Source organism: Typopeltis vanoorti, chromosome 1 (genome assembly GCF_054136105.1).
Source record: "Typopeltis vanoorti isolate ZY-2024b chromosome 1, IOZ_Tvanoo_1.0, whole genome shotgun sequence".
Taxonomy (NCBI): domain Eukaryota; kingdom Metazoa; phylum Arthropoda; class Arachnida; order Uropygi; family Thelyphonidae; genus Typopeltis; species Typopeltis vanoorti.
The window spans coordinates 10,901,061-10,915,855 of record NC_143549.1 but is presented as its reverse complement, the minus strand read 5'-3'; the positions used below and the strand labels follow the sequence as shown (position 1 = coordinate 10,915,855).

The 14,795-nt window shown below is 35.5% G+C and overlaps 1 protein-coding gene across 4 annotated transcripts in view; it reads right to left on the bottom strand.

The window, feature by feature from the left end:
* Positions 1–14,795, bottom strand: part of LOC150109786 (uncharacterized) — a 1,408,745-nt gene that overhangs the window by 1,242,929 nt on the left and 151,021 nt on the right. For all 4 annotated transcript variants that reach the window (XM_090396626.1, XM_090396635.1, XM_090396653.1 and 1 more), the window contains 6 exons: positions 10,265–10,453; positions 9,981–10,117; positions 9,768–9,807; positions 5,811–6,181; positions 2,327–2,489; positions 391–518 (listed from right to left, as the gene is read on the bottom strand). In XM_090396626.1, coding sequence (XP_090252752.1) covers positions 391–518; positions 2,327–2,489; positions 5,811–6,181; positions 9,768–9,807; positions 9,981–10,117; positions 10,265–10,453 — 1,028 coding nt within the window. The remainder of the gene's footprint in view (positions 1–390; positions 519–2,326; positions 2,490–5,810; positions 6,182–9,767; positions 9,808–9,980; positions 10,118–10,264; positions 10,454–14,795) is intronic.

Here is a 14,795-nt window from a genome sequence, read left to right as displayed (position 1 = left end):
AGTCTATTAGTAGATGCCACAACACCGTCGCAAAGATTTTTAATGAAGAACAAAATATCAGAAATTATAATGGAGTGTAAAAGATTCGATTTGGCTTATTTAAGATATTAATATCGAGGAAAAATATCATCCATATTATTATCAGAAATTATTACCAATAACGACCAATACATGCGTATGAGGGACGAGACGGTGTCTGAATTCTTACAAGGGATCACGGGAAATGTGTATGATGATTCAGTCAATAATTAAACTTGCTATGAACGCAAATCGGCCAATATCACCTTAATTAAATCTTGGCATTCCCGTTACAACGCAACTGAGGGCTGTGTTGTAACGTGGTAAGGAGGAGGAGGTTTCCAGAACTTCTAACAGGAAAAGAGCACTTACCTCGTGACAGGGCCTGTATTCTGAATTGAAAAGAGAGTGACATTTGAGGGATGCCATATCAGCAACTTGTCTGCTCTGAGTATCGTCCACACGACAAGGGCTTAAACCTAATACAGCGTCAGAACACACTAACAGAAAAAAAAAGAGTTTAAATGAGCTATATTGTCAAAAATTGTGCTAATTAAAAAATAATTAAAAACTGTACAGTATAATGTAATAGGAAATGATGTCAAGCAAAATAACATTTTGAAATCAGAAAAGGACGCAGTGATTTATTGTTCCTGCAGTAAGGGCTACGGATGCTCTAAGGACAAGGAATGATGTTCCTTACACTAGTGCTGCCTGCGCTATCGGCTTCCGTATAAACTGTGCAGCTATTTACGTTGTGATATGGTTGAGGAACAACTTGAATCTTTTAAAATCAGAACTAAATTGCGATGCTGAATTATCGTGAAATACCTCCTTGTGGTACACCTGGGCGACGTCTTTGGGGGCGACGTCTAAACTTTCAGCTATTGGGAACCTGTCATATTTTTTGACCTCCCGACTAATATGTGTAAAATGAAAGGAAATTGTAACAGGAAAAAAACAAAACCAAAACCGAAGTAGACCTTGTCGAAAAGGTTCCAAAACTATCCAGAAAACAAGGGAAACCGAATTCACCCTATAGATCCTGCAATTTAATACAGAGCTACTTTCTGAGCCAAAAGTGAACTACTTGGAAAAATTTGCAGGACAAATAACATCGACGTAATCTCTGTCCAGGAACAACATATCAGCAAAGAAGATGAGATTACCACAAGAGCTAATATCACTGGCCATAGAACACTGGGCTTCATCCTCTCACCAATATATATGGTTCTGCCATCTACGTGCGAGAGAACATGGAAAACTGCATAACATTATATTTTTCTAATCACAATAACATCGAGATCATCACAGTGAAGGCAGCTGGCACAACGGTAGTGTCGGTTCACAAACCATCAAAACAAACTTGATCTGCCCCAGCTTTTCCTGCTCATCAACATCCAGCAGTTAACATAGGAGATTTTAACAGTCAGCATTACTCTTGGGGCTATTGAAGAAATGATATCAACGATACTAGACTGACGGAATGGGCCGAAAGCCTTGGGCTATCACTGGTGTTTAATGCATACTGTGACACTTTTGATTCAAGTAGGTGGAAGAAAGACTAAAACTATGACCTCTGCTTTGTCACTTGCAACACCAAGGATGATCCTTTACCCACTGACAGGAAAGTACTTGAAAACTTTCCACGATCTCAACATAGACCCGTTATAACTACAGGAACACAAATCCCTATTATACAATCTGTGGAAAGACCAAGATTGAATTTTCGCAAAACTAACTGGGAACAGTACTTGAAACAAATCGAATATAACATCTGTTGGTTCCAACTTGAAGTTGAAAATTACAAACGTTTTGTTGGAGTATTGATAGGTGTTGCAAAGCGATGTATACCAAGAGGTTTCCGGAAATAGTGTATCCTATGATGGTCTCCTGAAAAAACTGAGGAACTATTAAAAAAATGCAAAACAGATTCAGATCCTGAAATTGGAAAAAGAATTTAGAAATGCTTAATGAACAACTACGTTGGAAAATCACAACCGAAAAAGTAGACTTCACCCACTCTAGCCGCAAGGCTTGGGCTTTGCTCCGAAAAGTCGAAGGCTGTTGGCTGAAGAGAATTAACCGGCATTACGAGAGAACAAAATCTGTTCACGAATTTTTTAACAAATCGCCATTCATCCTAAATTGAATTCAACAGCAGAACTGCATGCCGTTGAAATTCGTTATCTGTTATGGGATCGAGATCATAATTTCAGGGTTTCCTCGCCTATTTACTGCATAAATAAATATTTTCTCTTGAATCTAATTTTGAAATAAAGACACAAACTACTTATAATTTACTTACCTCCAGTCCCTTCTGATCTCCAACTATTTCCAAAAGCGATGGGATTTTTCACTAATGCGCCATCGTTTGTTGTGAGGTCGTTTTTCCGATCTCCATCAAAGATTCCACAGAGTCCGCACGTTTTATCTCGCAAACTATCGGAAAACACGATGAGAATGGTATCCTGAAAATATATCAGTAATTTAGTCCAACATCTTATTTTCTTGCTATATTTGTAGCAAATGAAGTAAACAGTTATTCATTTCCAGTTCATGAGTGCAATAATTATGTTCAAATAGTGAAATCTGAAAATAAACAATACTATGCATTTCTTTTTGCTTATATATATATATATATATATATATATATATATATATATATATATATATATTATAAACGTTTTCTGTCATTGTGGTTTGCTGAAAATCTACACAGTCTTGCATGAATACTGTTACAACATCCGCACACCCGCCCGTTTCCCACACAATTGCGCGAGCCTGGTTTCGCAGTTGACATTCGAATGTTTATCAGTAGAGAAGGAGAGTTATATAGCTGTATAGGTTAACATGCAGCGGAGAGAGATTATGAGAAGCGCGTATGCTGTAATAGCACTTCAGAAGGTTGGAATGCAGCAACTGTTATTTTCAACACGCTAAAAACACAATGCTATCAGTAGGATGTTTGTGTATCAGACTATTAACCATTATAACAATACACAAGTCGCATCTGACCGCCAAAGAACAGGTCAACCATGATATGTTAGGATGTAGCAGTTTCTGAGGGCTATGAAGACACATGGCCACCGTAATCCTGTGAGAATGCAGAAAGTGATGTCAGAAGAGATGAATGTTTCTCAATGAACGATGTCACGTGTACTAATTGATGACTTGGAAGTGAGAGCCTGTCATCATTCTGCAGGACACTTCCTTACACCAAAACTTATGCAGAAGAGGCTGATAACATCAAAGACCCTCCTATCTGTGCGAACAACAAGCAGAGAGATATCCTCTTCACAGATAAAATTTTGACCATTGAAGACTCGTTTAACTGCCAAAACGATCAGGTATATTTCTCGGATGTTGGCACAGCATATGCCATATGCTGTGCCAACGGATGTTATGCATTAAAGGATAATGTTAATGCATTAAAGGATTGGCCACTACCCGAACTAAATTTATTATAGTCAAACCAAGTGAAAAATAAACTTTCAGCATCTTCCTTTAAATCCAGAGTAATTTAATAAAGAAGGTGGCACACCTTTTGGCAACTCCTATAGGTAAGAATGACCTCGCTATTGCTTCTGCCTGGTATCTCCACCTCTGGGCCTGGCTCCCACTGAAGAGACCTCAATAAAGGTCGAAACTAGTCTGGGTAGTGGCCAATCCCTTAATGCATAACATTATACATATCCGCAAGGAGATGTGTTTTGCATTATGTGAGATTCTGGGACAGGAGTGTTGTTAGCTTGGTCCACTTTTTGCTACGAATTGTCCGGTGTTGTACTGCCTTACCCCGGTAAGGTAGAACAATACCATATTCAGTCCTGAAGATATTTTCAGGTGCAAACTTTGTTTGCTCACATTTGGACAAAGGATTAAACTAAATTTATTATTGTTGTTGTTGTTGTTGATGATGATGTTTGCATTTTTACTTATTTTTTACATAATCGGAAAACCTTGCTCTAGGGATCAAACTGGAACTTTACAAGGCACTTCCGGCCTCCAGTGGTCTTACCACGGGCGAAGAACTGCATCTTCCACCTAAAGACAATCACAAACATCCATTCCCATACTGGGATAACCTAATCAGTGTTAAAATGTCGTTATTTTAAATATGTTATCAAATCTTCAAATATATCTTGTCTTCTGCACCTTTGAAAAAACTATAGTTATCTCGTTTGAACCTTTTCTATACTTCTGACTTATGGCTGCAAATAATATAAAGCTCACGTGTGCAAAACTTACAGAACAAAGAAATCGCCTCAGGCCAGAGCCAATCTCTTTCTCTAACCCACTGGTGTTTATTCTGAACTGAATTTGGAAAATTTATTTAGTTTCTAGCTGCGCCACCAAATTCGTGGATGGGAGTTGAATCTCCCTCCGAAAAATAACACACAGTAAACCACACGGAAATTTATTCTCTTAATTCTAAGTAAATCTAGCAACTTATAATTTTCTGTCATGCAGTCGTGACAATATCTACCTTAAGGCTCACAGATTCGAGTTAATGAGTAGTGCATTGGAAATAGAAATCCGGCAAGTTATTTAAACACGAAAACAATTTATTCAACATCAAGGAAATGTACAATGGGTCAATTTTAAGTTCTAAGGAATTTAGCTTCTATGCTTCAAATTACAGCTAATGACCACGTCTACAATTTAGTTCCCTATCATAATCAATTCTAGTAAGACCACGTGCCTATAATTTTCTCTCGTTAAACATGGTAATACTCAGATCAATTTTCACGTAACGTTCTGCAGGTTTAAGCAATAGCTATAACATTAAATACACGACGTTTCACATTAAAGTTTAGCCAGACCTTCTTTCACATATAACAAAATACTTCAAATATCAGCATAAGGCTTAAAGTACTCAAGTATCACTATAAAACAAGTCCCTTAATTAAATCATCGGCATCTAATTTCTTCCAAAACAGCTTATCTTAGTCGCGTCGGTACCTTGGCAATTTTCTATCTGGAACGCAGGTCTCCGATGGCGATTGCGCATCATTTTCTACGATGATTAGCAAAACTCCGTCGCCGTAACGTACATCTTATTCTGGTAACTGCTCGACCCTCGCTGACCTCGTCGCCTTCTCGAGCTCTTAACTTCACGTGACCTCGTAACTTCTCGCTGACCAAGGAAACACTAAAAATCCCCCTATCGCCGTAGCAAACCCACTCTTATATCTCTTCGATGACCTTGGGTTCTGCTACGTATTAATTCCGTGGGTATTACGTTGTTCTGCACCCGCCACCTTTTTTTCGGTCGTTGCATTAAGGTGGGAAACCCCCTTGCAATGTTGACCTTCGAGGTTGCAGTTGCCCCTAGACCTTAATCCGTCTAGAATTACTGGTGACTAAGGAATATAAGTAATATAAGGAATTTAGACAATTTATCTTACACTTATATTCCTTTGTTCTTTTACAAAAACACTTTGAGGTGACAATATTCAGTAATATACAAAAAATATTATTTCCGAATTAAAAGATATGAAAATCTATCAACCCACAAGTATTTTTAATGAATTTTGTTCACCAGTAAAATCGGTATATAAGGTATTTTTGTATAAAAATCCTTCTATACATGATTTTACATCAGCAGGCTGTTGGTTGGGAAGTGCATACACTAACCACTTGGTCAATCAGACAGGCAACTGATGCTCACCTATTGTGCCTTGGGAATACAGACGTTCCCTTAAAATTAACACTTCTCTTCTACTTAAAAATAATCAAATGATTAACATTTAATTGAAGGACTAAAATGTTTACAAATATTTACTTACTTTATTATCCAGCCAGAGAGTAATGCCAAATAAAGTGCGGACCACAGTATAATGAGCCACTTTTTCTATCATAATCCCTTCAGTGTTGGCAGGAATGGACAAAGGGATTCCGTCTCGAGTCACTGCGTGGTTTCCTGGAACTGGTCTGATTAGAAACTGTCCCCAGGAAGTCTGAAGTTCAATTGTTTTCTGGCAGATACTGGGAACTGAGCATCCTGGTGGATAGTGGAGCAACAGGCTGAATGAATTATCCTTACAGTCAGAAACCAAAGTATAGGAGCAGGTACCAGGGAAGTTGTACAGGTGTCCGTCAACTGTGCGATAGTGGTATGCTCCCCAAACCGTACATAGACCAATGCTGCCAGTAGACTCTACAAGGATTAAAAAGAATTGAAATGATTGCATTTATTAGCGTCAACAGATGGAATGATATAGTACAATATAAGATATGTGTTATTAACATTAGGAAAACTGCAATAGGATGATAAAAATCAGATAATTTTAAAATATAATATAGGTTGATTAAAATCGAAAATACGCTCCAGCAAGTCATTCCATACTGAAATGAAGAATTTATCTACGAATAATAACGAGCATCTCAGGAATGCTATACTTACAATTTTGTAACATTTCTTCTTCTTCTTCTTCTTATTATTATTATTATAATACAGACAGAGGGCGCTGTGTAGGCATACGAACGGGCGCACGATGATATCGCTGCTCCCGTTTTTCATAGTTTTAAAGTGGTTCCAACTCCTGTTTTTAATTTGAAAGTGTTCCCAAGTAAATCTGCTTGTCACACCAAAGACAGTGATATAAAATTCACCAAATTCGTCTAAGAAGAAAAATGAAATTCTCACGTGTTGAAAAGTGAACAGAGAGGATTGCAGTCAACAACGAGTAAAGAACAAAAGACGTTGCCATCTTTACAATAACGCCACAGTTGCTCAAGGGAAGAAAGGTAAGGCATGAAGTATCAATGTATCAGGCAATGTATCAATCCTCCATATCAATCCTCGATAAATCCTCCAGGCAATGTATCAATTGCCTGGAGGATTTATCGTCCGACGGAAATAATATAACCTGTACGAAATGCATTCTACATTTAAATTGTGCCGGCTTTTCAGAAACAACTTGACAGTGTAAATTCAATGCAACACGTGAGGAATGGAAATGCCTACTCTGCAGGAAGAACAAAGAAATGCACGTAGGGCAGCCACCTACGATGCAGTCGATTATATCGGAGGCAAAATCAGACGACAAACTAAACAGACAAAAAAATGCATGTGAGTCCTGTAATTTCAACTCTTTAAACATACTAATAGAAAACAGTCTAAAGACTATAAAAGCCAGCTTAGTAGATTTTGTGCAAGAACTCTTCGACAAACAGAACGAACAAATAACCAAAAAACCTAGCGAATATGAAGATTTAGTTAAACATAATAATTTAGCAGTGATAGAAGTGTTGCAAAGAAAAAGGTAAAAGACATCAAAATCAGCATTAACACACCAAATGACAGGCAACACAATTTGATGAAAGAAACATCCGAATCCATTCTCTAAAACTACAATACGAACGTTTAAATCAGCAACAACATAAAGAACATCTTGTCATAAACGATCTTCCTGAAACTGAACCTACACAAAACCTGAGAGACATACATGCAATTGATATCTGATTTACGGTCTGAATGTCGTTAAGATGTAGAGCTTAACGACATTCAGACCGTAAATTCGATTCCTAGGAAGAGCAAAAAACCAAGCTTGCCACGACCTGCACCAGTCATAGTTCGTCTTACAAGCAAGTCCACAAGAGACAATCTCATAAAAGCCAGCAGACAGAAAAAAAAACAAGGGCTTTAACACATTGCAAGACACTACATCAATCTTCCTATGTGAATATTTAACACCATTTAACCAGAATTTGTTGTACCAAGCAAGAAAAGCAAAAACAGAAAAAAATTACCAATTTTTGTGGATCAGAGATGCTGAGATATTCTTGAGGAAGTCACAGACTTGAAAACCGATACAAATTAAAAGTTCAGAAGACATAGAAATTCTGCTACAGTGAAAAAAAAAATGAAGTCTCCTAATTAGTTCAAAGAGAAGACCACAACAAAAATGAATGTGAACCACCAAGACAGATGCAATACACCAGAATATATCGGCAATTTCACTTTGATCAGAATTTTCAGATCATTCATTTGACCTCCCAAACATCAGCCTACTTCCAACATAGCAATGAAATCAATAAAAAAAAACAATACATCTAACCAGTGTCATTCTCAGATAAGCTATTAAAAAGCTTCGAAGATGCAAGCAGAGACATTACATCTCAACCGAGATCAACAGAAAAAAAATTATTTATTACATTGAAGTGCTGTAGTTACAGCGCTTAAATACATTAAAAGCAAAAATTGAAATATATATATAACTTATTGTTATCCTCTAAATGCTGTTAAAGAAATGTAATCTTATCCAATTGCAAACTATAAATTATCATCTATAATAACTATTATGAACACATTATACAAAAAAACGGAAAAATTTGTATGAAACTCGCCGTAAAAAAAAAAAATGTAATTTTGTAATTTTTAAATTTTATAACTTCTATAATTTTATAATGTAATTATTAATTGTATGCAAGATATAAGAATGTGTTTATAAAAATATTATTATTATTATTGAGTTATCATTGCTTATCATTACGTTATTACATTACAAAAGTGTAACGCAATGACATCTTATGTATAACCCAAGAGCATAAACTCATCCGGGTTACAAGAAGTTCAGCAATAATCCTTGATGATGTATCTTATTTAGTTTGCTGCAGATATTTAGACCTAAGTATCTTATCGAGTCTGTTTGGCATCACAATTTAATTCGTGCCTTTTATTGATAGACGGCGATCTTACTTATTTGTGAAGCTGAAGTACATATATTTTGATTTTTCTAAAAATATTTTGAAGGCATTATTATGACACTATTTGTTTCTTTTTTGCATATCTTGGTGGTCTTCTAATGTGTCGATATTTAACTTCGTTGTAAATCAGAACGGTTGATCCAGAAATTGTAATATTTCCTTCTTACCACTTTTTTGTTTTGTAGTATTTAAGTTTATCATTAGCATACTTGATCATTTTGATAAATTCATTACATAATTGATCATCTGATTGTTCATCCTAACATAATTTACTATAATTTGTGGTAATTTATTATTATTATTATTATTATTGTTATTATTATTATTATTATTACCCAACCCAGCTATCATACCCTCCCTTAAATTCATTCACACTAGATGCACTCACTACCCCTAACGGCAAATTATTCCACTCATTCACTGCTCTATGGGAGAATAACCTAGCTCTTACCCCTATCTTGACTGAGAACAACCTTAACTTATTTTATACAATTGCCAAATTTGTTGTAACTGAACTCGATTTGTGTCTTTTCGTAGTGATCAGCGCAGTGTGGCAATGAGAGGCTTATTCATATTGAATGATGGTGTAAAATATTACTAAAATAGATTGCCGAGACTGTATCTACGGTCAATTTCTTTCTTTCAAATGTATAGTCTACACAGCTTATCGAGTTATTGACTTCTCTCGTAGATATAGTCTCTATATCTTAATACGCGTCACAGGCATTTAGGGTGTAACTATCAATTTATTTCAAACTATTATAGCTATATTTCATTTAGTTTTAGTATATCAGTATATTGCTTGATTTCACGGGTGATCTAAGCACTCCACACTAAGTTATGTAAGCGATTTGTTATATCCACTGCAGTCCGTTCTTTCAGTTAGGTCCAAAATACATACCGATCTCAAAGGAATGCATAGCACTTGACTAGGGTTTTTCTGTCGTATTCTGTCATATATTACAAAAAGCATATGTTTTGATATTTTAGAAAAGAAGAGACAGATTAACTTGCAGTTGAGAGAAATTTCTTACCAGTGAGTAATGCTTCCTGTGGAACTTTGTATCCTGGTCCCTAGAGAGGAAAACAGCCTACTATTAGAGGATGATAAAACCAGTATGCGTGTATGCGTTTGATTCACTTAGAAATGTAACAAGAAAGCATTTATAAAATATATATTTTTAATGATCTATTTCCTGCAAAGTAATCAACTGGAGCCTTAGCAATAATTCATCGTTGTTCCTTACCTCTTCCTCCATTTCTTTCGTATCTCCATCAGGACCACCTTCTTCTTCTTCTTCTTCTTTTTCTTTAGCTAAATCATCGTCAACAATATGACCATCATCATCATCTTCTTCTTCTTGATCTGGAAATGTCTTGTAGTCTGAAAAATACAGAATGATGATATTCTTTGAAGCCACTGCTACCAGATTAACTGCCTCCATTAATTGCGTTAACAAATTTACAGCATTTCTAAATTGTTTTACAACCAGAGTTTTGATACAAAAAATTCCAGCCGCTAATTATTTACCTACAATACATCGCGGTGATTTTTCTGGATTCCATTCCCCTTTAAGGTTGCATCGATACACATTAGATACAGCATTTTTCAAACGAGATCCTACAGGACAGGACACTCTGCAAATAGTCTCCTCGTGGGTGTGGTTACAGCTCCAGCTCGTAGTGGAGAGTTGAGTCTTGGCATCACAGTTTGCTGTTGCTAAGCAGTAGAAAATAAAATGAGAATAGAACACACAAACTAAAAATGGTCCTTAAATTGCTTTAAAATTATATCGCTATTTTATTTCGTATAAATAAATAGTGTTGCAGTTTTAATGGAAATATTTATTGAAAAAAATAAAATGCACTTCATAGGCGCCTTCCTGTTTCGCCGAGTGGTTAGCGTATCCGTTCTCCAGCTAAAAGGCTGCGGGTTCGAATCCCGCCGTGGGCATGGATATTTGTGAAAATACTCGTGGTGGTGGTCATTAGATGGCGTTAGTGTAGATGATGAGAGGTTCGTTGTAGTTGGTGGACTGAGAGACGGAGAATTGTAGAATAGGTGCCCTCCCTAGATGAGTCTTTGGACTCCCTGGAGGTGTCATGTAATAATAATAATAAATGAATTGAGTCATAATTGAATTACATATCCTTTATGTAATTTCATAAAAAAATAGAAAATGAAACGAAAAATAAGGTCAAAACTACGATTTGGTCTTGATTCTTTTCAACCAGATAAGATAAATTTCCCAAGATATATCCGGTCATCGTTACCGGAAACAGGCAGCCATAAAAAGCGCAGGAGGAAGGAAATAACCCATCTAGCTGGAAAACTAAACTAAACTAAATGAATAGCACTATTTATTTATTTATTGCAAAGAAGAACAGTCCTACATGAATATCACACGCACTTTTGGAAAACCTTTGTCACAACTTATGGAATTTTTGGGTTAAATATAACCAAATATGATATGATTGGATCTGAGTGAAAAAATTCGAGGAGATCTGTAATTTGCAGCATTCCTTTCCCGGTCGGTCCTGACATTTAAAGAAATTAGACAATTGTGCCGGTTCATATTTCATGAGAAATGGAAAGTTGTTTCATCTGAAAACACAACTTGTTGAGGAAGTGTAATTTCTTTATCTTTCGATACAATCTTACGATTTAAAATAAAAATTAACTTCGCTTCAGAGCTATGTTCTTGTCCTATAAGTTAACCTGCTAATTGAGTTTATATCGCAATGTTCTGTTGCAACATTCTTTACAATAATGGACAGATGAATTGGAATTCGTCTTAGGATTTCTTAAAATTAAAAAAAAAATTAACTCAACAAAATGGAGATTATAATAATGCGACCTGTTCTTGTATGGTGCATTACTCTTACAAACAGTCGCGTAATTTTTTTGATTCCTTCAAAAAAATATATGACTTCAAGTATATGACTATTAACATATTAAATAAATTTGATAATACATGATTTGGGATGTTTCAAAACTAAGATAAGGTCACATCGCACGTGAAAATACTTACTGGCAGAAATGATTTGAAAACATAAAGAGGGAATTTTCATGTTCCTCATTGACCACGAGATGACATTAACATGGTCGTCGTCGTTGTGAGGCTTCAATAATACTCTGATGTACAAAATCTAAGGACGAACAATATTTCTGAAGATTACAACTGCAAATTCAGACGAATCAGCTTGTGGCAGTTCGTATAAATCAAGGGTGGCCAACTTATGGCGCATGCGCCAAAAGTGGCGCATTGCATGATTAGAAGTGGCGCACTGAACCCCAGTGAAAAATTAAAAAAAAAATTATATACGATTAATATATATATAAACACAATTAACCTACTACTGAATTCTAGAGTGCGCACTTATTATACTTGTTTGATCTTGAAGCAACAGGCACCGGCAAATGCTGACATGCGTCACCAGTTACTCAATCAGTTTACAGCTGACTCTCGTCATAACATTCGATGAACTTCTGATTCGATGTGAGTGAACAACTGTGTTTTCGAACTTATATGTTTTTATTAACAGTTCTTTAAATTTAAGATAAGATTTCTGTTTTCATGAAGGCTTAATATAGTTCTGTAAATTTAAAAATAAATTTTTTTCATTTTGAACGCGTATGTCAAGTTCTTGTCCGCTCCCCTAATTTGCTGATTACTGAAACCTGCAATTATCCTTTGTGTGCGTGTGTTTTTATGTTTTTTTAATACAATATATTTCCTTTTTATTTACGTATAGTAGGTTTATTCCTAAAATTTCACTGATCATCAGCAAAGCTTTCGTAATGCGGATGTTTGGGTTGTGTGTGTGTGATTGCCAGCTGATCGATTGTTTTATGGCAGGAAGCGATCTAGTATTTCATTGGACATAATATATTACGAGAGAGAGAGACGAAAACGCTCTATGAAAAAAGAATATATATGTGATTTTTAAACTTATAGAACTGTATTAGGCCTTCATGAAAACAGGAATCTTACCTTAAATTTGTAGAACTGTTTTTAATGTTCATAATGTTTAAAACGATAAAATAATTTAAATAATTTATTTAATAATAAGCTTTACTTTTTTAAATACTTTTTTTTACAGTCAGTTACCGATTACTTTGCAAAAGAAAATAAACAGAAGAAAAGCAGAAGGTGATAGCAAGCGCCAGTTTAACGAACTGTGGGAAAATGAGTTCTTATTTATTGCGGGTCCTTCAGGAAAACCGTTGTGCATTGTTTGTGAAAGCACTCTCTCAGATAATAGATGACATGATCTTAACAGACACCATAGAAAACATCAAGCTGAATTAGAAGAAAAACTGAAGACACAAAATATATTTGTGAAACGAAGTTGTGAAAGTGTGGCAATGCTGGACGCGTCTTTTGAAACTGTCTTTGTGTTGGCTAAAACACACAAGCCTTTCTCTGATGGAGAGGAAGTTGTTAAGCCCTGTCTTGAAAAATTTGCAAAATGTCTTGGTGATAAGAATGTCGAAAGAAAAGTAAACCAAATTGCTCTATCCGAGCAAACAATTACAAGACGCATCGAAGAACTTTCCCATGTGTTACTGAGCAATTGAAAGACCATGTTCATGCTTGTTCTTTCTTTTCTTTAGCCTTGGCATATGTGATGTAGCCCAATTAAGCATTTTTATAAGAGGAATTGATGGTAATTTCAACATCTTTGAAGTACCTATCGGTCTTGAGTCACTTCATGGAAAATCCAGAGGGTCAGACATATTTGACAAAGTAAAGTCATGTCTAGAAAATCAACAACTGCATTCTAGTAAGCTCATCAGTGTTTGCATTGATGGAGCACCGTCAAAGGTAGGTAGAGTTTCTGGGACTGTAACTTTACTTGAAAGATTTTTAGGTCGTTCTCTACTAAAGTATCACTGTATTATACATGAAGAATCTCTGTGTGGAAAAACTCTAAATTTGAAGCATGGTATGATACCAGTTGTGAAGTGTGTGAATAAAATTAGAGTAAGAGGGTTAAACAGAAGAGAATTCAGAGAATATTGTGAACTGCTGGATATGGAATATGGTGATCTCATCCTTCATTGTGAGGTGTGCTGGATTTCTAAAGGACAAGTTCTCAGTAGATTTTGGAAGCTGAAAGAAAGTGTTCATAATTTTCTGGAAGAGAAGGATGAGCTGCATGAGCAAAAAGCCCTGATGAGAAATGACTATTTGATGTAGCATTTTTAGTTGATGTTACCAGCCATCTCAATGATCTAAATTTGAAACTGCAGAGCAAGAACAAATTGTTTCCTAGATTAGTAAATGACATCAGTGCATTCAGAATGAAATTAAAACCGTTCATCTCCCAGTTAGAAAACGGGGTTTTAAGTCAATTTCCACATTTAGAAGAACATAGTGAATCTGTCGAAGATAATGGCAACTTTACAGAATATACTGAGATACTCAGATTATTGCAAGAGTCCTTTAACAGTCGTTTTGCCGAAGAAGAAGACTGCATACTTGCATTTATAAATCCCTTTTTGCTTACTGAACAAAAAATCTTGACGATGCCTAGTAACATACAAATGGAACTTATTGATCTCAAAACCAATTCTTTATTGAAAATGAAATTTAATGAACTTCCATCACTCCCAGATGCTTCTGATATAATTAATTTTTAGCGATCCTTGCCCTGTGAACATTTTCCAGAACTGAGAAAATTTGCTCAGAGTTATATCTGTCGTTTTGGAACTACATATAGATGCGAACGAGCATTTTCATCAGTGAAAATGATTAAGAACAAACTACGGTCGCGACTGACTGATTCAAATTTGAAAAACTGTTTGATGCTTTCTGTAATTGATTTTAACTCCAAACATTATAAGCTTAGCAAAAGCAAAGCAATTTCAAAAGTGTCAATAAAATAATTAATGTTTATCTTGTCTTTATATGAAATCCTTTTATTTAAAACTGCTAAAAGTGTGTATATTACCATTTATATAATAAATCATTTTATGCATAACTGTTAAATATATCCAAATTACCATATTTTAAAAGGCCTGAAAAGTGGTATAAGTTTGTATGACGCATCTTAAC